Genomic DNA, 26,920 nt, shown 5'->3' with positions numbered 1-26,920 from the left:
ACCATTATGAAGTAAAATAAGGGTGACTCCAACACAAGCATGATAATAACACTAGCATGGTGATACCAGCAACAGTCTGATAACCCAGACAACCACTAAGTGACTAACAAGTGGGTAGTGTATGCAGTGTGGGTGATCGCAGCCCAGCTGGGACAGCAGATCTCATTATGCTACTCAGAACAGTGTGCAGCTTAAAACTTAGGAGTTGCTTATTTAATATTTTCACACTGCAGTTGACTGTGGGTAACTAAAGCCTTAGAAAGCAAAACTGCAGATAAGGGGACTAACTGTATTTTTTAAATTACAAAAGTAACACGTTATCATTTAAAAAATGACAGCACAAAAGGGTATAAACTGAGACATAAAATCCTTCTTCTTGATATATGTAGCTCAATTTTCTAGGATGTTATCAATGTAAACAGCTTTTTTGTATATTATATCAGTAATGCATATATGACCATTTCTCATATATGAACATATGTGTGTGTGTGTGTGTGTGTGTATGTATATATATATATATATATATATATATATATATATATATATATACCGGATATGTACGAACATAATGCTTTGATGTAGGCTTAATAAAAGTTTGGAGTTTGTCAAGTTTTTCTATAATCAAGTTGTGGGGAAGGGTCCTAACTTCTCTTTACCATTAATAAAACTGAATTGTGGTGCCAAGTCCTGATGAGAAATGTGTGGCAGGCTTCCTGGAGCATCTTGCTTTATTTGATATGTATTTTGTATTTAAGATGATTGCCTTTTTCTACATCATTTCTTTAGTACAGTAGCAAAATAGTTCTTGATTGTTTCATTCATGAATGTTCTCCCTCGTATTAGGCCATCCATCCTGTTTAAAGTTTTCCCCTGAACTAACGGTTCGAGTGAAGGCCTTACGGTGGCAGTGCATCGAGTGTAAAACATGCAGCTCCTGTCGAGATCAAGGCAAAAATGCAGTGAGTATCTTTGCCTTCTAATATGGGTGTTTCATTTAATAGTAGAATGTACGACCAGCATTTTCATCTAAGTATGACTGGTTATTTTTCAGACACTTGGTCCAGTAGCATTTAGAATAGCCAGTAGTCTCTTTAAACTGCATGTCATTAGTTTAGAATACTTGCTAATTTAGACTTCAATTATGTCTAGGTAATTTGTAAAGCACTTAATTATATATTTGCAGAGAGACTAAACCACATTAAAGAAATACTCCCCAAAATTCTTTGAGCAGTACAGAGGCATTCATTTAGGACGGTCAGTTGATATATTAATTACAAGTCGCCCTTTTCTCATTATTAAAGCAGACCAGGGTTAGCTTATTTCTGGTTATTGGATATACTTGAAACTAATGGAACTTTAGCTCTTTATCAAAGATTGGCCGGAATGTAACTTTTTGCTAACTCTGTCTATTTACATAGTTAATACAAATTAAGGAAACTTTTAATACTATGGTCACTCATCTCTTTTTTTTTTTTTTTTTTTTTTTGGAGAAGGAGTTTCACCCTGTCGCCGAGGCTGGAGTGCAGTGGCGCAATCTTGGCTCACTGCAACCTCTGCCTCTCTGGTTCAAGCAGTTCTACTGCCTCAGCCTTCTGAGTAGCTGGGATTACAGGCACATGCCACCATGCCCGGCTAATTTTTGTATTTTTAGTAGGGACAGGGTTTCACCATGTTGGTCAGGCTAGTCTCAAACTCCTGACCTCATGATCCACCCGCCTCGACCTCCCAAAGTGCTGGGATTACAGGCGTGAGCCACTGCGCCTGGCTTATCTCTTTTTTAAAGATCCCTGAAGCTTTCTGGGTTTTATGCAGTCATGATCGTAACATGTTTCTGCTTCATAAGGTTAAGCAAAACTGTCCTTTCTTTTTTCTAATAGGATAACATGCTCTTTTGTGATTCGTGTGACCGAGGTTTTCACATGGAGTGTTGTGATCCGCCACTCACCCGTATGCCAAAAGGTGAGGAATACTTTCTGAAATCAAACTGGGAATATAAAGAAGTATGTTAGTGAAAGCACATTTTATCTACTTTGTTAAATGAAAGAATAATTGGATCTTTGTTTTTGAGGTTGTATAAGTAGGAAGAGAACTGTCACCTTAAAAGGTGGAGGATAGTCTTTCTGATTGGGCATCTTAACATTCTTAAATGATATGGATTTATTGTTGTTTTCAATATCTAGGCATCCATGAATGGTGAAGTGGTTCATTTATACATATTTGCCAGTCTCTAGCTAGAAGATAAAATACTTGCCTTAAATATATCTTGAAATCTCTCTTTATTGAAAGGAGGAAGTAAAATAGTATTAGGTCATGTTGATTATATCACTGTTTAGCACTTTTGACTGCCCTAGAGCTATAGAGATATGGTTTATTCAAAACTTAAAAAAAAAAACCTTTTTATGAAATACTTTATGAAATAAAAAGGTTTTTTTTGTTGTTGTTGTTGTTGTTTTTTAAATGAAATACGTTCTGAACAAATAAATGTCCAGATTGTAAGGGCGCAGCTTAATGTTACTCTTTTCTTTTGATTCCTGTTCATTGAGAGGTATTTAGTTTGGGCACAGTTGCCTCATGGTTGGACTTCCATATTCATATGCTTATAGTTTCTTTAAAAAAACCTTCAACCAGACACCCCTTTTTGTCCTATCACAAATTCCATTTTAACTCTGATTTTATAATTTATAGGCTTCTTAAGTAAAATGCCTATAGGATATTTCATAATATTTGTTTGGAAAAAATTTTCCTGTTGATAGAAAAGGACTTAACCATACTTTGTAGCCATGTTAACACTTTAGGTTTTTACTTGAATTCACTTATTCCACCCCCTCACCGATGGAGTCTCACTCTGTCGCCCAAGATCTTGGCTCACTGCAGCCTCCACCTACCAGGTTCAAAGCGATTCTCTGCCTCAGCCTCCCATGTAGCTGGGACTACAGGCGTACCACCACACCTGGTGTATTTTTAGTAGAGATGGGGTTTTGCCATGTTGGCCAGGCTGGTCTTGAACTCCTGGCCTCAAGTGATCTGTTCTCCTCGGCCTCCCAAAGTGCTGGGATTACAGGTATGAGCTACCGCGCCCAGTCTGAATTCACTTACTGATTGTTACTTTTTGAAAAGTCTTCAATTTATAAATATTAAAAAATAAATACCCACTTTTTCCATTTATATGAAGTCTGAGCAAGGGGCCTTCTAAGAGTCCTAAGAAAGTTTTTTTTTTTTTTTTTTTTTTTTTGAGATGGAGTCTCACTCTTGCCCAGGCTGGAGCCCACCTTGGTCTCCCAAAGTGTTGAGATTACAGGCGTGAGCCACCATGCCTGGCTTGCAGCTAATTTTTTTTTTTGTAGAGATGGGGTTTCACCATGTTGGCCAGGCTTGTCTCAAACTCCTGACCTCAGGAAATCCGACCACCCCAGCCCCCCAAAGTGATGGGATTACAGGCATGAGCCACTGTGCCCAGTCAAGAAACATTTTCTTAGGACTCCTTTCCTGTGTGTTTAACTTCTACAAAAGAGATTATATAACAGCTTTAGGCAGGAAACTTTTGTTTTGTTTTTTGAGACGGAGTCTCACTCTGTCGCCCAGGCTGGAATGCAGTGGTGCAATCTCGGCTCACTGCAACCTCCGGCTCCTGGGTTCAAGCGATTCTCCTGCCTTAGCCTCCTGAGTAGCTGGGACTATAGGCACATACCACCATGCCCAGCTAATTTTTGTATTTTTAGTAGAGACAGGGTTTTGCCATGTTGGCCAGGCTGGTCTTAAACTCCTGACCTCAGGTGATCCACCCGCCCCAGCCTCAGTGGACTTCAAGTGCAGTCAGCGGACTTCAAGTGCAGGCTTGAAGGTGTATGTGAGTCTCTTCCAATTATTTGTAGAATTTTGTGTGTATATGTTTTAATGTTTATTTTGGATTGGGGGGGTATTCATCAAATTTTCTAATGGCAATCATTTACCTGAAAAAGTTAAGATCCTGACTTGACTATCTGAAACCTTTCAGTGTATTTATGTCTGTCACACTTGTATGTGGAATTTTATTTTTTTATAGGCATGTGGATATGTCAAATATGTCGACCTAGGAAAAAAGGACGAAAACTTCTACAAAAGAAGGCAGCACAGATAAAACGGCGCTATGCTAATCCAATAGGACGTCCAAAAAACAGGTTAAAGAAACAAAACACGGTGTAAGTTGTACTTGTGGCAAGGTGAGGGGAGAAAAGGATAGGGTCTTCTCTATAGTGTGGGATTCACTTGTTTTCTCTATAAAAAAAATTCCATTGTCATATCTGGCACTTTTGTATAATAATAACGGCTAACACTTACTCAGCCCCTAATAAGTGCCAGACACTGTTCTAAGTGCTTTATATGCATTGAATTGTTTAATTCTCCCAACAACCCAGTGAAATATAGCTGCCGTTGTTACTTTCGTTTTTCAAAGGAAGAAACTAAGGCATAGTAAATGTTGAACTGGGATGAAAATCCAAGTAGTCTGGCACCAAAGTCTGACTCTTAACCATTGCTTTATATTGCTTCTCTTATATAAAAACAGGAAAGAAAAAGTTGTTACTGTGACATTTCACATGTCCCTCTCCTGATCTTGTCTCAGTTGTTAATATCTAATAGGTGTACAAATCACTGGATAGGTTCTTGTTATTGAGGTGATGGCTAAGTCCCATTTTTGTGTTCTTTGGATGTAAAATAATTTGAATGTTTTCATCTATTAGCAGAAATCAGAAATTGTGGACTAGAAAGCTGGGCTATGTCTGGAGGAGGTGGGGCAAGATGCAGTAGCTGGTTTTGTCTTTTTAAAAATGTTTGTAGTAACTCACCTTTTATGATATGTAAATGTCTTCAGGCTTGTCAACCTCTCTTTATTATCAAAAGTTTTACTTACCTTTTTTACACGTAAGACTATCTTGAAGGTGATATAACTGAAATGAATGGGCATTAGCAGCCTGAAAGGTACAGAACCAATATTGTAGTCTATATTCAAAATCTTAAATCAAGCTTTGATTTTCCTATAAAATGATCTTTTGATTCCTGGCCTTCGAAGAATAACCCGTCCTTGTGTTTTAGAGATAAAAGTATAACTTTGAGTTGGTGCAGAGATCACAGTATAGTAGAACTTTATACCTGGAAGGATCTTAGTTGTTCTTAGTCCAGTTCTCATTTTACAGATGAAGGCACTGACATATGTTTAGAAAAAAATGTGATTTGTCCAAGTTGTACAGCTAGTAAGAGAGAATTATGACTAGAACAAGTCTTCTGACTCCTGGCCTGTCATTCTTTGCACTATAAGTAGGCTTCCTGGAAATAGATGTTTCTAATAATAATATTAATTTTCATTCACAGAGTACTATTTATAGTTTGCAGAATATTCCTAATAATATAGATTTTAATAAAGCTGTAGGTTACTTACTAATTATATGTTATGTATTAAATAGGAACCTTATAAGTATCTTTTTAAATACTTACCCTTTCCCCTGTTTAATTGTTTAGATCAAAAGGTCCCTTCAGCAAAGTTCGAACTGGCCCTGGAAGGGGTAGGAAACGAAAAATCACTCTTTCCAGCCAATCAGCATCATCATCATCAGAAGAAGGATATTTAGAGCGGATAGATGGCTTGGACTTCTGCAGAGATAGCAGTGTCTCCTTGAAGTTCAACAAGAAAACCAAAGGGCTCATTGATGGCCTTACCAAATTTTTTACCCCTTCCCCTGATGGGCGGAAAGCTCGGGGGGAAGTGGTGGACTACTCCGAGCAATATCGAATCAGAAAGAGGGGCAACAGGAAATCAAGCACTTCAGATTGGCCCACAGGTGAGAGTTTAGAACAAACTTAGAAACAAATAGTATTCCGTACGTGTACTGTTTGGGATAACACTAATTATCTATAATGGATTTCTATTTGATTATAAACAATTGGTTATAGAATATAAGAACACATTGGAAAAAAACATGTAGATGATACTGAGGTGATAACTGTGGCAGGAATTTAGAGGATGGAGATGAAGTTGCAGAATGGGACAGTAGGAACTCAGGCAAAAGGAAGCTGCTTTTTTGTAGAACCAGAAAGAATCTGCCTACAGAAACTTGGGGTGTAACCTTGAGGATTACTTTACATTTCATAAATTACTAAAGAAATCATATGGTGAATGTTATGATGCCCGCTTATTCCAGGAAGGAAACTGGAAAGAATAGAGCTGGGTAAAATGCTGTTGATCTAAGCATAAAGAAAAGACCAAAATATTTGCAGATGTGATGAGGTCATTGACTTTTCTACTTCAGATCTTGACAAATATAGTTGTAAGTCATGGATTGCACTTAAAAAGGGAGAGACAGAACCACAGCTCCAGGCTGCTTATGTATCAGGCTAAGTTCCCTAGTTTTCAAAGTAGAAAACATCTGTGGAGAGGACTTAATAATGTGGCATATCATTCAAGTCAGAGGAGAAGAATTTGATTAACTGTCCAATAAATTAAAGCTTAAAATAGCCTTATTGCTGAGCGTTTAATTTAGAGAAACTAACCCTGTGAAGGAAGTAGAAAGGGCTTGAAGAAAGTAGAATGAGAATGAACTCTTTGGATCACAAGGGCCAGAGTTGTAGTGTCTCATCTACTACAAGAGAATTCCCTGACCTTGGTTTCCTCCCTGAATGTCTCCTTGGTGAGGGAGAGTGTATTCACTGCTCTCATTCCTGCTTTCATGAATGGTTGATTGTCCAGTGCAGGAGAGAAAGTCCTTGTAATTGTCAGAGTCCCCTTTGTATGCTTTATTGATTGGTCTTTTACCATAGTGATGATCAACTAATTACTCTTTAAGCATTCAAACTCTTCATGTCTTTAACAGCCTGTAGATAAGCTCCTGATCTGAGCATGTTTATCTTAGAAAATATGCTATCTGTTTAGATTAAACTAGGAAAGAATCTCAGAGCAAATCCTAATGAAAGACATTTTTGAATTAACCATTTGTACTGGAGATGGTTTATTAGAAGAATCTGCTAGAAAGCTTTTGAAATAGAAATTGTTAGAGCAAATGTATCAAGTATATGGAGAACCAATATTGAATTTTTGGCAGTGGTGTGAGCATTTGCTTTAATAGGCTCTGTCATTTTCTTTATGAATTATAAAGTTTAAGTACCAAATGCTGTATTAGAGAGGTGCATGCATCGTGCACTAGGGGGCATTAAAGTCACTTATACCTTTAGATTGTACTTTTTTCTTCCAGTTTGGGAATGTTGTCAACAGTAGTCCTTGACCTTTTTCTTCTTGTGTTAAGTTAATAACAGATGGCCTATATGTGCAGTTGACTTGAGAACTGTCACCAGTTGGTCTTTTCAGCCATACTCATAAAGACAGCAAATGAGCCCATCAGCAGTGTCATCTGCAAATGCAAAGGATAATGATCTTCATAATTCCCAAATACTCTCTTCACTAGTTTTTTGCCCACTTGAGGAAGTTCCATCATTTAGTAGATAATTATCATACGTTTTCGTATTTACCCAGATGATTATCATCTGGGTAAATGGAGTTTGTGCTTTAAAAGGGCAGTCTTTTAAAGTTTGTGCTTTAACTTTAAAAGGGCACCCAGAATGTGATGGGAGTTAGTACTTCTGACATCAGTTAAGGTAACTACTCAAGAGGTTTTTTTGAACATTGATGCATTAAACCTATACTAAAAGCATCAAATTTATACTATTTCAAAGTGAAATTTATATTCCTTATATCATTTTTCTGTCTGCCTTTCTATGTATTAAAATGTAATCTTTAATGAAGTTTAAATTTAGTTATATAATATTTTTAGGAAGCTTTAAGACAATTCAGGATTTCCACTATAAGGCAGATTTAATACATAAATATTATTTATTGAGTAGCATTATTCTAAGAGTTTAATGCTGTATTCTTTGTTATATATCAAGTTCTTCAAATTGAAATAAAGGCGAAATTTTTTCTAGTTCATGTATTAATCTGAGGACAGTTAACATGTGAGCTCTTTTTTTATATTCAGACAATCAGGATGGCTGGGATGGCAAACAAGAAAATGAGGAGCGACTTTTTGGGAGCCAGGAAATCATGACTGAGAAAGATATGGAATTATTTCGTGATATCCAAGAACAAGCACTGCAGGTAAAGTTGGATATTCAGGTTAGACAATCAAGCAACTTGTTCATGGCTGAGAAATAGCGGATTAATTACATTGTGTGTTAAGCAGTAACAGCAGTTTGCCTAATCTCAGAATAATTGTGGTTTGTGTGTATATGTAGTTCTGCTGGTTATAATATTCCTTTCAAACCCATGATAACTGCGTTGGTTTTGCAGATAAGCACGTGGCTTTGACTATCAGTATTAAATAAGCTTGGTTTATTTTTTATCTTACTGTGTGAAGAAGAATTTGGGATTTGACCAAAAACAAACAAAAACAAGCTTCTCATGAGTGATAAAGCACCCATATTTATTAATTCAAGAAGTATTTCATGCCTGTAATCCTAGCACTTTGCCAAGGTGGGTGGATTGCTTGAGTCTGGGAGTTTGAGACCAGCTGGGGCAACATGGCAAAACCCCATCTCTACAAAAAATAGAAAAATTAGCCAGATATGTTGGTGCACACCTGTAGTCACAGCTATTTAGGAGGCTGAGGCAGGAGAATTGCTTGAGTTGGGGAAGCGGAGGTTGCAGTGACCTGAGATCATGCCACTGTACTCCAGCCTGGGTGACAGAGTGAGACCCTGTCTTCCAAAAAAAAAAAAAAAAATGCAATTATTTGTGATACATGGCAAGATTATAAATATATAGACAAAGAGTCTATGTGCCACATGCTAGAGATGCCAGTGAATGACTGAATTCTTTCCCTGAACTATAGGAGAGATTTATGAATAAATAATGTCATTAATGTAAAAAGTTCAATTATAGAATACTTGATGTTTTGGGAGAATAGGGAAGCCAGCTTCTATTTCTGCCTGGGGAGGTCAGAGGTGGATTCATTGAGGGGCCTTAAAGGATATGTAGAAGTTGTACATATCCCTTAAAGGGATATGTAGGGAGTTGGTTCTTATATAATCAGAAGGAATAGAAGTGAAGGTGGAATAACTTGAAGATAGGGGAAAACATGCTTAATTGTGGGAATTAAAATGTCTCAGGATAAAGAATATAGGGTGTGGAGAATGGCAGGAGGTGAGGTTGGAAAAGTGCAAGGGCTAGATCATAAAGGCTCTTCCAGATTATGTTCATTTATTTTTTGTCTTTTCCTTCTTTGCCACCAACAAATGTACCATGTAAGCCAAGTTCTCTATCTTTTATCTTGAAAAGAAGAATTTCTAGGCTGGGCGTGGTGGCTCACACCTGTAATCCCAGCACTTTGGGAGGCTGAGGCGGGTGGATCACAAGGTCAGGAATTTGAGACCAGCCTGGCCAGCATGGTGAAACCCCATCTCTACTAAAAATACAAAAATTAGCCAGGCATGGTGGCACATGCCTGTAGTCCCAGCTACTCGGGAGGCTGAGGCAGAAGAATCACTTGAATCTGGGAGGTGGAGGTTGCAGTGAGCTGAGATCGTGCCACACCACTCCAGCCTGGGCAACAGAGTGAGACTCCATCTCAAAAAAAAAAAAAAAAAATTCTAAGGCTGATGCCGAGGATTCTAGGGAAAACTCTTCGTATTAAGAGACTCATTGGTGGTGTATAGACTTTTGATGTCAGTCATTATGTGAGTACTTTTGAAAAAACAGCAGTACAAATACTCAGCATGCATTTACTCAGCATTCTGCTGTATTATGATTTAACAAAATATTAGCTTTGAGTCAGGTGGACCTGGGTTCAAGTCTTGGTCTGTCATTTACTAACTTCTGCTTTGGGCAGGTTGCCCTCAAAGCTTGTTTCTTTTCCTGCTATTAAGTTATTATAGGTACTCTAGTAGAAATCTACATGGACTTCAGTGGGAAGTGAAAGGAGGCAGTAGTTATGTTCTTCCTGACTGAAAGAATTTTTTTCTCCTCCCGAGTAAGTTGCAGACATAATGTGTTAATATCCCCTTACTCCTAATTATTTGTGTGTATTTCCGAAAAACAAAAATGTTCTCATACATGACCATGGTCCAATCATCAAATCAGGAATTTAACACAAATTAAGTACTATTATCTAATTTAGTTGTCATGTCTCTCTAGTCTCCTTCCAATTGGGAACAGTTCCTCAGTCTTTATCTTTCATGACCTTGACGCTTTGAAGTGCACAGGTCATTTATAGAATGTCATCACTTTGAGCTTGTTTTATTTTTCATGATTAGAAAATTCCACAGGTGTGCGGTGTCCTCCTCAGTGTGTCACATCAGAAGGCATGTAATATCCAAGTTCTCATCACAAGTGCCGCTAACAGTGACCACCTGGTTTAGGTGGTATCCACGTTTCTTCTCTAACATTATTGCTTTCTGCCTATAATTAAGTATCTTGGGAGGACATACTTTGAGACAGAAGTGCAAATATCCTGTTTTTCGTCAAACTTTTATCTACCACATTTAGCATCCAGAGATGATTTTTGCCTGAATCGTTTACTTGGTTGGTGGCCAAACATTATTTTCTAATTCTGTCATTTCTTTGCCATGTATTAATTGGCATTCTACTGTAAGGAGAAGCTTTTTCTTCTTCCTGTTTATTTATTCATTTTGTTTAAACTCATAGATTATTTTATGGGTTATATTTAGTATTTATTTTGATGCTTAAATTGTTCCCAATTTAGGCAGAGGGGAACTCCTTTCTAGAAGCTCCTCTGTCCTTTTAACACATCATCATCATTTTTATTTGCTTCTGGCCACAGCAAGATGCTCTAGGCTCTTACTGTTGTAGCCATAGATCCTGGCTTTTAGTGGTGAACGAGAGTAAATGGTAGCTCTATCCTGTACTTGCTTAGGCCCACAGAGATGTCATCTTGATTTTTTTTTTTTCTCTGTCATACTTCACATTCAGTCCATCAGTAAATCCTAATGGTTCTGCCTTCAGAATATGTCTGTATTTGCTACTGCCAACCCACTGTCATCTCTGGCTTAGGCTGCTATAATTGCCTCCAGACTAAACTTGCTTCTGCTTTTGCCCCCACCCCACTCTCTAGTCTATTTTCTTCACACAGCGGCCAGGGTAATTATTTTCAAACGTAAGTTGGATTATACCACTTCCTTGCTCAGAAAACCTTTCATGTCTTTCAGTCTTCTTTAGAATTTAAAAAAAAAAAAAAAAAAAAAGAGTCTGTTCTCTCATCTCCAAGGCTGTATATGATCTTGTGCCTGCCTCCCTCTTTGGCTGCTCTTCTTGCTCTCAGGCTACTCCAGCCACAGCCTCCTCCTCTTCCTCAGACACACCAAGCACGCCTGCCTTGGGCCTTTGCAGTCGCTGCACCTTGCCTCGATGGCCCTTCCTCTAGAGTCGATGATTTAGTAGGTTCACTGCCCATTCCATTTAGGTCTTGCTCATATCCACACGAAGATAGCTTACAGCCCATTGTGTCACTCTATCCCCTGACCTGCCTGCTTTTTCTGCGTAGTACCTACCACCTCTTGAATTTAAATTTTTTATTTCTAGAATGTAAGTGCCTTGAGAACGAGGCCTTTTTTTTTTTTTTTAATTAAACTTTAAGTTCTAGGGTACAGGTGCACAATGTGCAGGTTTGTTACATATATGTATACATGTGCCATGTTGGTGTGCTGCACCCATTAACTTGTCATTTACATTAGGTGTATCTCCTAAGGCTATCCCTCCCCCCTCCCGCACCCCACAACAGGCCCTGGTGTGTGATGTTCCCCTTCCTATGTCCGAGTGTTCTCATGTTCAATTCTCACCTATGAGTGAGAACATGCAGTGTTTGGTTTTTTGTCCTTGCAATAATTTGCTGAGAATGACGGTTTCCAGCTTCATCCATGTCCCTACAAAGAACATAAACTCATCCTTTTTTATGGCTGCATAGTATTCCATGGTGTATATGTGCCACATTTTCTTAATCCAGTCTATCATTTATGGACATCTGGGTTGGTTCCAAGTCTTTGCTATTGTGAACAGTGCTGCAATAAACATATGTGTGCATGTGTCTTTATAGCAGCATGATTTATAATCCTTTGGGTATATACCCAGTAATGGGATGACTGGGTCAAATGGTATTTCTAGTTCTAGATCCTTGAGGAATCACCACACTGTCTTCCATGATGGTTGAACTAGTTTACAGTCCCACCAACAGTGTAAAAGTGAGAACGAGGCCTTTCTGTTTTGGTCACTGCTATCTACTGAGTACTTGGAATATAGTAAAGGCTCAGCAAATATTTGTTTAATGAATGGATATTGAATGAAAATTTCTTCTGGGAAAAATGGGGCAGGAGTTGAAATAATAGAAAGGTGCAAGAAGGACGACCAAAGAGAATTAAACGGGGTGCTGAGCCCTACTGAGGCTCGGGGAGACAGTGTAAATGCTTATTGACGGTAATCGGGCTAATCCTGTGTTTCTTTCCAGCATTTGATTAAACTCAGGATTATCTGTGTATGTATTGGCACCAAGGAAATAAACAGCTAGATCTTGGAAGTCTAGTTCATGCTTATTTTTGTTGGCAGTGCACTGAAATTCTGATGATGGTGCTGTTTCTCCATGAGGCTTATTCATTTAGCATCATGCACCTGCCTTGGTACCAGAACTATAGGGCAAACAAAAAGACACAGACTCTGCCTTCATGAAGCTTTTAGTTAGTTTCACAAATAGACAGATAATAAACACTCATAAAAATAAAACTGTACTTACAAACTGATAGTCGGAAGGAAATAAGAATGCAGTGAGGGGTTCTGACGGACTGGGCTACCGTGCTGAGGGTTGGGGTTGGAGTGTTTATGAGAAGGGAAGACTTTTGAAGAAGTAACAATTTATACATAATTCCGAAAGATTATTCAAAAGTCAGCGGAGTAAAGAGCTAGAGAAGAATATTTCAGAGACAAGTGGATTGCCTATGTAAATGTCTAAGGGAGTGAAAGAAGTTGATAAACTTCAGGAACTGAAGTTCAGTGTAACTCAAATACAGTGAACAGAAGAGTTGCATAAGGTGAAGCTGGGAAAATAGACTGAGGCCAGAAGTTAAAATTGGGGTTTTTATCATAATTGCAATGGGAAGACATTGAATGGTTTTTAGCAAGGAAACAGCAATATCAGTTTTATTTAAAAATGGTTTTTCTTGGCTACTACATAAAGAGTGGTTTAGAATTAAGCAAGAGTGGAAGCTGAGAAACCACTTTGCAGGCTTTTCCAGTGATCAGGATGAGAGAAGATGTTAGCTAGGACTAGAGGGGTGGTGGTAGAAATGGGAGAGAAGTGGATGATTTAGATATATTTTGGAGTTGGAATCAACAGAACTTAGTGACAAGTTTGATGTGTAACTTGAAGAAGGAAGAGATGATCAAAGATGACTTCCAGGTTCTCTGACTTAATTTAATAAAGAAAGTGGTTTGAAGCCACTTGAAAGTTCATATTGACTAGATAAGAGGACATTTTGAATAATAAAAAGATTCATAAATATAGTACAGAAAGTCATTTTTGAGAGCATAGATATAGCTTAGAAGCTGCTTGAACCTGTGTTTCAAAAATTTTGCAGGGAGATTTTATTACAGGGTCTTTGGTAGTCTTACAGCAGCATCAGCAAAAGACATATGATAAAGGAATTAATATTAGAATCCATCCAACTAATAACACATTGTTTATTGAGTGCCTGCTATGTTCTAGAAACTATGCTATGTGGAGGGGCTATCAGAAGGACCTAGTTTCTGTTCTCTTAGAGCTTATAGTCTGGAAGGGACTATCTTGAATAATCAAACTTTGCATGGAACATTATCTAAGTCAAAGATAATTGAAATATTTATCAAGATTTTTTTCAAAAGGAGTTAGCCACTTACTGGTTTTGATTTTTTTAAAAAAATTATTGCAGGCAGTAGGGTAAGTATGGATGTAGTTTGCCTAGTACTGTGTTCCATCATTAGCTATACAACATACACTTCCATGAAAAAGAGCCACCTCTGAATACAAAAGTGGAAGCATAAAAAAAAATAGAGTATAGGTTTTTGTTCTAGAATTTTATTTCAACTATGATCTTACGAACTTGGAGAAATTATTTTTCTTAAAAGACTCTGTCAGTAGAAAGAAGCATTTGTATTCAGTTCATTCCAGTGGAGCATGACCGCCTTCTTGAAATATATAGAATGATTTTTACATAAAATATCAAAGAGCAGTGTATTTTCATACGAATTTTAAAGCTTTCTGATTTTGAAGGATTCCTTTGGTTTTTATGTGGTTCTGGAAAGTTACAGAGCATTTTTGAAATCTGTGGGTTATTAAAATTTCTTCTTTGCATGGAGAGTTAAATCATTATTAAAAATACAGTAAGCTAGGTTCAACAACTTTATTAACCCCATGATGTAGAGGTGTTACCCCATTTTACATATGAGGAAACTGACACTATTAGTTCAGTGACTTCCTGTAAGTTTTTATGTTAGTAATAGTGGAGCCAAAATTAAAACTTAGGCCTGTGTGACTTCCAATTCTGTACCCTTAATCACAATAACATCCTGCATTATTTTGTATGCGGGATGTTATGGGGGTAGCAAAATCATTAGGCATGTGCTAAATGCAGGTAGGTAAAGGTGCATAGGAAGATAGACAGCAGACAGTAGCTTAGAGTACCAATGAAACATAGTGCATTGCTGTATTAAATGATTCAGACTTGTCTCAGATGTTCACACTATACTAAGATGTATGAGAATTGGTGCAATCTGAGATGATCACAGAAGCAGTGGTCCTAAGGAATGATGAGGAGTTAGGTAGATGGAGAGAACTAAGGCTTATCAGATGGAGTAAACAACATTAACTTCAGCTTTGAGGAAGAAATGACTACTATACAGGAGTCCCCCGTGTATCCACCAGTGATACGCTCCAAGATCCCCAGTAGATGCCTGAAACCATGGACTGTACTGAACCCTCTATGTACTGTATTGTGTTACATGAATGTGGTCTCTCTCTCTCTAAATCTCTTACTGTACTGTTGTACTGTACTAACTCTTCTGACGGTGTGAGATGATAAAATTTGCATCGAGGCTGATGACAGGTAACTAGAACCTCGAAAAGCAAAGCTGGGGATAAGGGGAGACTACTATAAATAATTTCAGCTGGAGGGCAAAGACGTATTATCTATGTATTCCAAGAACCTGCCACTGAGATAGCAAGCAGAAGCTCACGTTTATCTGGCACTCACTGCATGAATGGCATAGTGCTGTAAGTTCTGTGCAAGTATCAACTCGTTTAATCTTTTCAACAAATCTGATAGTGACTTGCCCAACTACGCTGACTCAGCTGAGGTAGGATTTGAACTGTGCTAGCCTTTTCTAGTTCCCAGGCTCTTAACTACTATCTTAATAAGTAAAGTTGTGCTAAATTATCCAATGAACTAAAAATACATGTATGCAGCCTTTAATATGTGACTTATATTTAATGGGTAAATGCCTTAACACAGTAAACATCCCCCCACCTCCCATTCCTACTTTCAGCATCATCAAGGAGAAATCACTTAACAGCAAAAAGATGTCATGGGGGTACCTTAAAATCCTGTCATGCCGAAACTGACATCTTGTTACTAGCTTTCAAAACGCTCCAAAATGCAGCTTAATACTAGCAATTCAGTGTATTACCATTGTCCAACAGATGTTCCACCCTGTTTTATCTCAAACTAAACTCCAGCCATTCCTCACTTTGCATGGTGCAATGTTAACTGAAGCCCATGCTTCTCAAACTAAAGTAGATTGAAGGAACTGGAGATGATCAAAGATGACTTCCAGGTTCTCTGACTTACTGTAATAAAAAAAAGTGGTTTGAAGCCAGTTGGGAAAGTTCATCTTGGCTAGATAAGAGGATGTTTTGAATAATAAAAAGGCTCATAAAGGTAATGCAGAAAGTCATTTTTGAGGGCATAGATACAGCTTAGAAACTGCTTCACCTGTGTTAGGGTTGGCAAAATAATGGCCTGTGGCCCAGTCCCATCCACAGCCTGTTTTGTATGACCTGCAAGCTAAGGTATGACCTGCAAGCTAAGGTATGACTTGCAAGCTAAGGATGCTTTTAATGTTTTTAAACAGTTGGATAAAATAAAAATAATATTTATGGACATGTGAAAATTATGTGAAAAATGTCAGTGTTCGTAAATAAAGTTTTATTACAACATACACACACAAAACCCATGCATATCAGAACTAAGGTCAAATCTGTCACCTCAGAAGCATAGACACAATTCTGATGTGTACCTGTTTCCATTAACACAGTGCCATCAAAAACAAGGACTGCCTGTCTTACAACACCTTTATGGGCAGATACTGTGTTTTCTATATCATCTCCACAGTGTGACTTGCATGTAGTAGGTCCTCAAATATTTGTTGATCTGATGGGCCAAATAATCACCCTATCTCCTGTATTTACAGTAATCCCCCTTTTATCTGTGGTTTTGCTTTCCGTGGTTTCAGTCACCCTTGGCTAGCCAAGGTCTGAATTTTATTATCATCATTATCTCCTCCTCTTCCTCATCATCATCAGAAGGGTGCATACCGTGCAATAGGGTATTTTGAGAGAGACCACATTCACGTAACTGTTATTACAGTACATCATTGTAATTGTTCCGTTTTTAGTTATTGTTAATCTCTTACTGTGCCTAATTTATAAATTAAACATCATAGGTATGGATGTATAGGAAAAAACATAGTATATACAGGTTGAAGATCCCTTATCCAAAATGCTTGGGACCAGAAGTGTTTTGGATTTTGAATTTTTTTTTCAGATTTTGGAATATTTGCATCATATGCTTAGCAGTCGAGCATCCTGAATTCAAAATCTGCAGTGTTCTAATGAGCATTTCGTTTGAGTATCATTAGTGCTCAAAACGTTTCAGATTTTGGAGCATTTCAGGTTTCAGATTTTCAGATTAGGGATACTCAACTTGTATAACATTTAATACTACCTACAGTTTTCAGGCATTCACTGTGGGTTTTGGAACAGTGTATTCCCAGTGGGTGGATAAGGAGGACTATTAAATAAACAAGTAATTAAAGCCATGTGATTAGTAATAGATATTCTCTTACTATATGTCAAATACTATATTCAGGATTATATATTAATTTGTTTCATTTAATGCAACTTTGTTATTAATTACTTGGCCTCATTTTACAAATGAAGAAATGGAAACATTAGAAGGATTGTTTTACCTAGAGTTATAAATTGTTAAGTTTCAGAGTCAATATTTGAACCCTGGTATTCTGACTCCATGGCCTTAACTCTTAACTGCTTAATTTATGATATAATATCTGTGGAGATATGCGTAAGTTGCAGTGAGAATGAACAGGAAGACATCTAGGGATGTTATTGTTCTATTTTTAGTTATTGTGGTTAACTAAAATTTTAAGTCTTTGTAGAGGAGGTGACATTTGTGTAGGGTGTTGAAGGGATGAGTAAGAGTTTACTATTGGAGAAGAGTGAGAAGGCATTTCTAGTAGAAAGTTTGGGTGTGAGAAATCTTGTATTCTCGGAGCTTTGTGTAGTTGGTTGGAGTTCAAACAAGAGATGAGATTGGAAAGGTACTAGATCATGAAGATTTTGTGTTTCATATTAAGGAGTTTGTACTTAATCTTGCAGGTAAAGTAGCTCTTTAAAGTAAAGTAGTAGCTAAATAGCTCTTGAGGAACTGCTAAATAATTTCTAAAAAGTGGATGACATCATATTTGCATTTTAGAAACTCAACTCTGGTGATGTTGTCAGCAATGGATTGAAGAACACCTGAGCAAGGGACCACTCAGATCATTACAATAGTCAAAATGAAAAGTGACTAGGGCCTAAATGAAGGTAGAAGAGATAGATAGGAGACAGAGATAGATAATCGTTTTGAGAAAGACTTAAGATAGAATGGAAAAGACTGCTGTTGGATTGGGAGTTAGGATTGAAGGAGAGGGCAGAGCCAAGTAGGTCTTCTAGTGTTCTATTTGGAGTAGATGATAGTATTACATGTAGGAATATAGGAAAAGGAGCTTATTTAGATGGAAGAAGAGACCATGCTTAAACAGTTGTGGGATTGTGTGAAATCTAAAGTGGAGAACTTTGGTAGATGGTTGTGTACGTGTATATACAGGAGACCTTGGGTAGGAGATTTGCTATGTTACCAGCACACGTGATTGTTGATAAAGTTTTTATCAAAGATAATATTTATCTAATAATAAATATTACTGAGTACTGGTTACCATGTTCCAAGCACTAGAGATTTAGCAGTGAACAAAACATTAAAAAAAAAATTCCTTACTCTTGGGAGCTTACAGTTTAGTTTGGGTTGGAATGGGTTAAAATAAATGGTATGCCATGTGGTAGTGTTATGGAGAAAAAGCAGGGGAGGAAGAGGGAGAATTCAGAGGGAGAGGATTAATGTGTACAATATTAAATTGGTTGGTTGGGGACTGTCTCTCTGACATTTAGCAAAAACCTGAAGGAGGTGAGGGGATGAAACATGTAGGTAATGGGGGAATAGCATTCCAGGCATAGGAACAGGAAATGCAAAGACCCGAATCACGATTTGTGCTTGGCATGATAAGGAAGTACAAGGAGGCCAATGTGACTAGAGCCAAATACCTAACTAAGGCTCAGAATAGCAGATAACAAGGACAGAAAGGTAATGGAAGGCTGGCTTTTGTAGGGTCTTCTTGGCCATTGTAAGGACTTTGACTTTTACTCTGAATGAGATAGGAACCCTGGGAAGGTTTTGAGCAGAAGAGTGACTTTGGTTTTAACAGGATTTCTCTGGCTCCTGTGTAGATTGAGGCGGGGCGGGGTGAGTGGGGGCAGTATACAAGCAGGGAGAACTTTGGGAGACTCTTAAAATTATTGAAGTAAGAGACATGGTGTTTTGGATCATGGTGGTAGTGGTGGAATTGGAATTCTGAGTATGTTTTGAAGGTAGACCCATTGGGATATGTTGATGCATTGTGAAAGCAGGGAGTCCAAGACAATGCCAGAACACAGCTGGAAGATGGAGTTGCCATCTACTGAGATGGGGAAATGGGAAGAGCACATTTGGGGAAAAGATTTAGGAGTTTGATTTTGGATGCATTAAACCTGATATGAGGAGGTATCAAGTAGATAATGGGATATGTGTCTCTGGAGTGCAAAGAACAGGTCTGGGCTGAAATTTTCAATTCAGGACTCACCAGCAAGTAGGTTGTTTTTTTGAAAAATGAGACTAGATGAGATCACCAAGGGAGAAGAGAAGAACTTTGAGTCTAGGTTATTCCAGCTTTTAGAGATTGCAGAAACTGAGAAGGAATGGCCAGTGAAGTAGGAAAAAAAAACATGAAGGTGTAGCTCCTTAGAAGCTAAGTGAAGAATGTGTTGTAAGAAAGAAGGATCAGTTTTTAAATTCTGCAAATAGGCCAAGTAAGATGAGAACTGAAAATTGACTGTCCAGCTTAGCAACAAGGAAGTAATCTTGAGAAACTGTTTCCATGATGGGGACAGGGGAGGGTGAAGAGATAATTGGAGTGGTTTCAAGAAAGAATGGAAGGAGAAATTGGTTATAGTAGTAATATGTGGCCATTCTTTTGAGGTTTTTTACAGTAATTAGGAGCAGAGAAAGGGAGAGTTGGATAGAGCTGTGAGGGCTAAAGAAGATACCATTTTTTTTTTTTTTTTGAGATGGAGTCTCGCTCTGTCACCAGGCTGGAGTGCAGTGGCACCATCTCGGCTCACTGCAGCCTCCACATCTCGGGTTCAAGGGATTCTCCTGCCTCAGCCTCCCGAGTAGCCGGTACTCCCAACTAATTTTTGTATTTTTAGTAGGGACACGGTTTCACCATGTTGGCCAGGATGGTCTCGATCTCTTGACCTTGTGATCCGCCCACCTTGGCCTCCCAAAGTGTTAGGATTACAGGGGTGAGCCACCACGCCACACACCCCTCCTCCCCTTCCCCCCTTTTAAAAATATGGAATGAATAACAGCTGTTTGTGTGCTGATGGAATGCCCTGGTAAAGGGAAAGCTGATGATGCAGAAGATAGGAGGGGAACTGTTGGGTGATGTTCTTTGGCTAGGGAGCAGGAGGATGTTATCTCATGCACAAACGGAAGCCGTGGGCTCAGGAGCTCAATCTCTAGCCATAGTATTGGTGAAAGGCAGGATGTGCGGCACAAAGGTCGAGGCAGACAGATGTGGGTGGGAAAAATTGCAGAAGTTTTCTTTTGATTTTGTCCAGTTTAGTGCAGTAGGAAGCAAAAGCATTGGTTGAAAGTGAAGGTGGAGTAAGCAGTGTTGGAGGGTTGAGCAGAGGAGAAAGGATGCAGTTGTCTTTCAGAACGGGAGAGTGAATGGAGTAGGAAGCATCAGGACCTGCTTGAGGTTTGTGGGTAGGAGTATAATGTGAGACTGGGTAGCATGATTCTCTGTTTTTCTCCACCCATGTTCACATTGAGATAATAACTTGGATTATGTGAAGAGTTGAATTTAACAGGGGTTAGGATTTTGTTGTGAAATTAGAAGAGAAACTAAAGAGTTAAAGGGTGGAGTTACAGAGAAAAAGACCTTAGAATCTAAGCTCCGTAGAGAGAAAGGAGGGCGTGGGGAGAGTGGAAAGCTGATGGAAGCACTGGATTATGGGTCCTCCGGATGGAAAAGATAAGATGGCCAAGGACAGAATTCTAGATTTTGTCAATATTTAATGGTAAAAGAATTAGCAAAGGATGGATAGAGAAGTCTGAGTGTAGAGCAAAAAGGCTTAGGAAAAGGGAAAGATAGGTCACAATATCCAGAATCCTGAAATCCAAGGAGTCCTGAAAACTTGAAAATAAATAATTGTGGTAAAATATACATCACATAAAAGTTATTTTAACCAGACTTTTTTTTTTTTTTTTTGGAGACGGAGTCTCACTCTGTCACCCAGGCTGGAGTACACTGGCGCCATCTTGGCTCACTGCAAGCTCCACCTCCGGAGTTCACGCCATTGTTTGTATTTTTAGTAGAGACGGGGTTTCGCCTTGTTAGCCAGGATGGTCTCGATCGTGATCCACCGGCCTTGGCCTCCCAAAATGCTGGGATTACAGGCGTGAGCCACTGCGCCCGGCCTAACCAGACCATTTTTAAGTGTACAATTCGGTGGCATTAAAGACATTCACCTTATTGTGCAATCATCACCATCGTCTATTTCCAGAACTTTTTCATCTTGCAAAACTGGAACTCTGTACCCATTAAACAACTCCCAATCCCCCCCACCCCACCCCGGTAAGCATCATTCTCTCTTCTGCCTTTATTAATTTGTCTACTCTAGGTACCATAAGTAGAATTATACAATATTTGTCCTTTTGTGTCTGGCTGTTTCACTTAGCATAATGTCCCCAAGGTTCATCTGTATTTTAGTCTGTGTCAGAATTGCCTTCCTTGTATTTTTTTTTTTTTTTTTTTTTTAAAGACAGAGTCTTGCACTGTTGCCCAGGCTGGAGTGCAGTTGCACAATTTTGGCTCATTGCAGCCTCCACCTCCCAGGTTCAAGTGATTCTTCTGCCTCAGCCTGCCGAGTAGCTGGGACTACAGGCATGTGCCACAACACCCAGCTAATTATTGTATTTTTAGTAGAGATGGGGTTTCACCGCGTTGGCCAGGATGGTCTCAATCTCTTGACCTCATGATCCACCCACCTAGGCCTCCCAAAGTGCTGGGATTACAGGTGTGAGCCACCAGCACCCAACCATTGCCTTCCTTTTTAAGGCTGGAGAATATTCCATTATATGTATGTACCACATTTGGTTTATCCATTCATCTGTCAGTGGATACTTGGGTTGTAAATCGTGCTGCTATGAACATGGGTATGCAAATAGATACCCATGTACAAAGAACTGCTTTCAGTTCTGTGGGGTCTATACTCAGCAGTGGAATTGCTAGATTATGTGGTAATTCTGTTTACTTTTTTGAGGAACCATCATACTGTTTTCCACAGCAGCTGTGCCATTTTATATTCCCGCCAGCAATGGGACAAGGGTCCTGATTTTTTCACATCTTCACCAACATCTGTTATTTTCTGGTGTTTTGCATTTAAAAATAATAACCATCCTAATGGGTGTGAAGTAGTATCTGATTGTGGTTTGATTTACATTTTCCTAATTATTAGTGATGTTGAGCATCTTTTCATGAGCTTATTGGCCATCTGTATATCTTCTTTGGAGAATGGAAAGAAATTTTTTTCCAACTCTTTTTTTTTTGAGACAGAGTCCGGCTCTGTCACCCAGGCTGGAGTGCAGTGGCACAATCTGAACTCACTGCAAGCTCTGCCTCCTGGGTTCACCCCATTCTCCTGCCTCTGCCTCTGAGTAGCTGGGACTACAGGCGCCCGCCACCACACCCGGCTAGTTTTTTGTATTTTTAGTAGAGATGGGGTTTCACCGTGTTAGCCAGGATGGTCTCGATCTCCTGACCTCGTGATCCGCCTGCCTCAGCCTCCCAAAGTGCCGGGATTACAGGCGTGAGCCACCGTGCCTGGCCTTTTCCAACTCATTTTGCAATAAAGTCCCACTTGACCTGAACTGAGTTACTGACAAAAACATGATCTGAGCTGACATGAGACTATTTGTATTCCTTACTTATGCCAGTTAATGTGAATATTCATATGCTTTGCTAAAGAAATTTTAGTGTGTCTGATTACGGAGTGCTGCTCCAAATCCTACTAGGGCTATACACATGCATGTACTATACGCATGTATGTACTAATACTTTTCTAAAATCAGAAAAATTCAGAATTCCAAAACGCATTCTACTCCAGTCCAAGGGTTTTGGGTTAAAAGTTTGTGGACTTATAGCTTCATTTCTTTGGAAAACCAAGTTCCAGTTTTTAAAAACTTCCACATAAACTTTGGGAATTTAGGGAGGAATTAGTTGAGGGCTATCGTTACTTCCATCACATCTCAACCCATGTCATTCTTTTCTGTCTTTATGCTTCACTCGCTGTTCCTGCCCGGTGCTTTTGCCTCTTAACCTCTCTGAGGCTTATTTTCTCATCTGCAGAGTGGGTATATTGTTTTCTACTTTGAAGGATGGATTGTGGGGACCAAAGGAGGTAACAACATAAGGCTCAGGTCAGAGTCTAGCACAGTAGGTGCTCCACAAACACTGATTTTCTCTAGTCCTTAAATTCATGCTGTCTCTGTTGTGGAGCATGTGAATTCATTCTTTCATACCTCTTTCATCATGTAACTTTTAATCCCTAATGAATGGAATTACTTACTATAGTGTTTCTGTGGGAAAATGTTCAAATGCCAGAAAGCCATCTCTTCTCACACTTCCCAGCCTCACACTGATAATAAAGGGGTACCTCCCTCTCTTCTCAAAACATTGCACCCCCTTGGGGAATGGAGAGGGAAGGGCAAGTGAGAGCGCTCCAGTGGACAGATGGGGGAAGGCAGCAGCTCTGTGTTTACAGAAATTGTTAAATTATTTACACAATTTTGGTGTCCCTACCAGATCCAGAGTTGGGGATACTGCAAGAATGGCCTTTTTTATGTTACAAACTGGAATTAGATGAGTCATTTAATGGAAGCTTAATTTTTTGTAGAAGAGTAATAGTCTTTTCATTTAACTGGTGGTAATAAAAGCTTTATTATCTAGTAGCAGGCATAAAGTTTTCTTTTGGTTTAGCCCAATTACTAGTGCATTTAATCCACCCCCTTGCTACCCCCTGTTATCTTAGATTAAAAGGTCAATTCTGGCCTGGAACATATGTCTTCTTTTAAATAATTTGGCATATTTAAATTAGGAGGACATGAAGTGGCAGAATTTGAGTTAAACATTTAAATATATTTTGTGCCCTTGATTATATTAGACACTTGCTGCTTTGGAAAGTCACATGTTTAACAAAAAAGTACTTTGGCTGAAATGTTAAAATAAAATGACCTAGCAAAGGTAACCTTGTAGTTCAGATATGACAGTTTGATTTTGGCTAGGACTGGAATGAGTGGTTTCTGTGTAGCCATTTCTTCCTCCCTGTGTAGAGGGCCTTGCTGATTTCTAAACCTTCATAAAAGGAAACACCCTTGCTGGGAGGCTTGCTCAGGGGAGCTGGGAGTGGAGGCGGGCTCACACATGAGCGCATGTGCAGGAACGTTTCGCGGTGCAAAGGTTAAAGGCGGGTGTGGGCAGAGGGGAACCTACCACAGGTCCCATTCTGGACAGACGTGCGCAGTTGTGGTGATGTGCAAACAGCTGTACTGGAACTGGATATCCACTTTCACGTCAGGCATCCACCTAGAAGAGCAGCGGGCAGCTGATGGGAAGACCCTCAAACAACAGACAGTGCCGCAGCAGGTGCATGACTTCAGCTTTCGGGCTTTCTATCTGATCCTTGCCTCAGGAAGTTAGATCTGGTTTCTGGTATTTGGTTATTTTGAAAGTTTCCTATACTGTTGTTATTACTTTGAGTTGTGAAGATAGATGAAAAGATAGTACTTTATGAGTTAGAGTAGTTGATTCTAGAATGTAGTTTAAAAACAGCCCTTAAAAAATCTTTTTACAAAGTTGTTTGGGTTTTTGAGAAATGAAAGAAATCTTATTTTAACCCTGTATTATGTATTCTTCATTGTTTTCGGTTTTGTATTTGGAGGAGCCCCAGTACTTGTTGGTGTTATAACACAATTCATCCCACAAACAGATCTTTGTCTTTTGTTTTGAGGTGTCTAAGGAAGAGCTTGAGGTTTCATTTGGCTACATTCCAGTATGAAACCTGAGATAAGTCCCTTGGCCTTTTATAAAAGAGAATGGTTAGAAAGACCAGAAATTCTCTAATGAGTTATGGTGAAGAGGCTTCTTTCTTAGAAATGGATTTATATAAAACCAATGAATAAAAATCTCTGTTCTTTTAGTTTTGTTATAAAATATGTATATGTGTCTGTATACTCCAACAAGGGATTTTTACTAATCTCTTAGTGGTCTTTAAAGCATAAAATTGAAGGATAATTTCAGTTGTCCTTTTGGGGAAGAGTTATTAATGCTTGTATTTGGTTAGGCTAAACTCTTTTGTCTTTTTTTTTGTCAGTTATTATTTGTAGAGCATCCATGATAAATCTGCATGCACACACATGGACATGAGTGTGTATATGCATCTGTTGCTAGATTGGGTGCAGTGCAAGTCACGTTGCCCTTGAGTTAACATGTTAAGACCCTTAACAGCCTTTATTTTCTTGAGCTACATACTTACGTTTGAATTTCTGATCTGGAAAGTCAGGGAAGTCATAAAGGCTTTAAAAGTTATTCTCTGTTTAAATAATGTAGTTCAGACTATTGCAGGGATGAGGGGTGTAGAGATTGTTTTCATTGTAAAGAGAAGGCAGAAAAAAGAGAAGGTCTGTGTATAACAGAGTGTCTTTTTCTTTGGTTAAATCTGTGCAGAGCTACTAATGAAGGGAATTTTAGGCATAGTATGAAATGAATTGAAGACTCTCTTGATACTTGTTTTGTCAGATTCTTTTTATATTTCTCTTAAATATCTACTTTCCCAAACTAAAAAATCATCCTTTTTGTGCTTACGTGTTCAGTAGGGCATCTCCATTGTTGTCAGCGGAGGCAGTGTGGTAGGACTTCAGCAAATATGCAGTGTCCTCTCCTTCACTTGTAAATTATTCTTTATCTTATATCACCAAGTATCAGCAGTTTCTCTTTAATATTAAGTCATAAAGAGTGAGTTTAATTGAGGAAAATATTTTTAGTGTTATTAAATGTAGAAGTGCAGCAACACCAAATGCATTTGGTTCTAAGAGATTTATTAGCATTTTTATTCTTCATCTGGGTGCTCTGTTTAAGGAATAATATAACTTATTTCAAAATGTATTAGCTTGTTCTAGCTTTTGTTTTTGTTTTTCTCCTTTGGAGTCCTGAGAAGACAACATTTAGATTCAGAACTTTCTTTGTTATCTCAGTGTGTCTAATTTAGCTAACTTTTAAATGTATTTCTTGACTGCACAGAAAGTTGGAGTGACTGGTCCCCCTGATCCGCAAGTCCGCTGTCCCTCTGTCATTGAGTTTGGGAAGTATGAAATTCACACCTGGTACTCCTCCCCATATCCTCAAGAATACTCAAGGTATGTTTTGAGAGACCCTTGACCTTCTGTTTTGAGATCCATAGAAGTCTGGAACTGGAAGGAATCTTGAAGATGTTTGAGTCCACCTTATCCTTTACATTTGAGGAACTGGGGGCTTTTAAATGTCCGTAATAGCAGCAGCTTTGGCAGCCACTTCATGCCAGTTTGCTTTAGGTGTTCTCTTCTGTGACCTCTCAGACACTGATGTTTAAAATGAGAAACCCGAATGCATGGTCACAATAAAAGGGGAATGCCTTTTTTTTTTTTTTTTTTAAGAGAAATTTGTCTTCATTCCTATCACTAAGAATTTTGAAAAAGAGAAGAGACTCATATATAAATTAATATAAAGTTTCAGTTGATTAGTCTTTGATGTAAATAAATATTTATAATTTGACAAACTTAGTAAATGGTTTGTTTTCCCAGAAATAATTGGACCATTGGTGTAAAATTATATATAAGTAGTTGGGCTTCCAGATATATTAATAAACATTGATCACTCACCAGCTTGGTGGAGCTAAGGTGGTTTTATGACTCAGCTCTGAAATTGATAAGTTGTGTAACCTTAAAAACTGTCCAACTGCTCTGTGCCTCAGTTTCCTCATCTGTAAAGCAGAGGTAGTAATAGTACTTCGTGGGGATATTGAGGACATTAAATGAGCTACAACATATAAATCACTTAGAAAATGGTAAGTGCTCAATAATGTCACTTATTGTATTTTTTCTTTATGGTTAAAATTAAAAGATGAAATAAGATGAGATCAAATGATTAAATACTAGTTAATTGTAGTAGTGACAT

The 26,920-nt window shown here is 38.5% G+C and overlaps 1 protein-coding gene across 4 annotated transcripts in view; it reads left to right on the top strand.

The window, feature by feature from the left end:
- Positions 1–26,920, top strand: part of KAT6A (lysine acetyltransferase 6A) — a 127,712-nt gene that overhangs the window by 75,511 nt on the left and 25,281 nt on the right. For 3 of the 4 annotated variants that reach the window (XM_032144429.2, XM_058433297.1, XM_032144430.2), the window contains 6 exons: positions 844–959; positions 1,878–1,959; positions 4,043–4,178; positions 5,494–5,813; positions 8,001–8,119; positions 26,009–26,124. In XM_032144429.2, the coding sequence (XP_032000320.1) occupies positions 844–959; positions 1,878–1,959; positions 4,043–4,178; positions 5,494–5,813; positions 8,001–8,119; positions 26,009–26,124 (889 nt within the window). The remainder of the gene's footprint in view (positions 1–843; positions 960–1,877; positions 1,960–4,042; positions 4,179–5,493; positions 5,814–8,000; positions 8,120–26,008; positions 26,125–26,920) is intronic. The other variant, XM_058433298.1, reaches the window with a different exon arrangement.

This window comes from Hylobates moloch, unplaced genomic scaffold, assembly GCF_009828535.3.
Source record: "Hylobates moloch isolate HMO894 unplaced genomic scaffold, HMol_V3 SCAFFOLD_22, whole genome shotgun sequence".
In the NCBI taxonomy this organism is placed as follows: domain Eukaryota; kingdom Metazoa; phylum Chordata; class Mammalia; order Primates; family Hylobatidae; genus Hylobates; species Hylobates moloch.
Note: the sequence above shows the minus strand (reverse complement) of the source record. Positions and strands in the feature narration are given on the sequence as shown.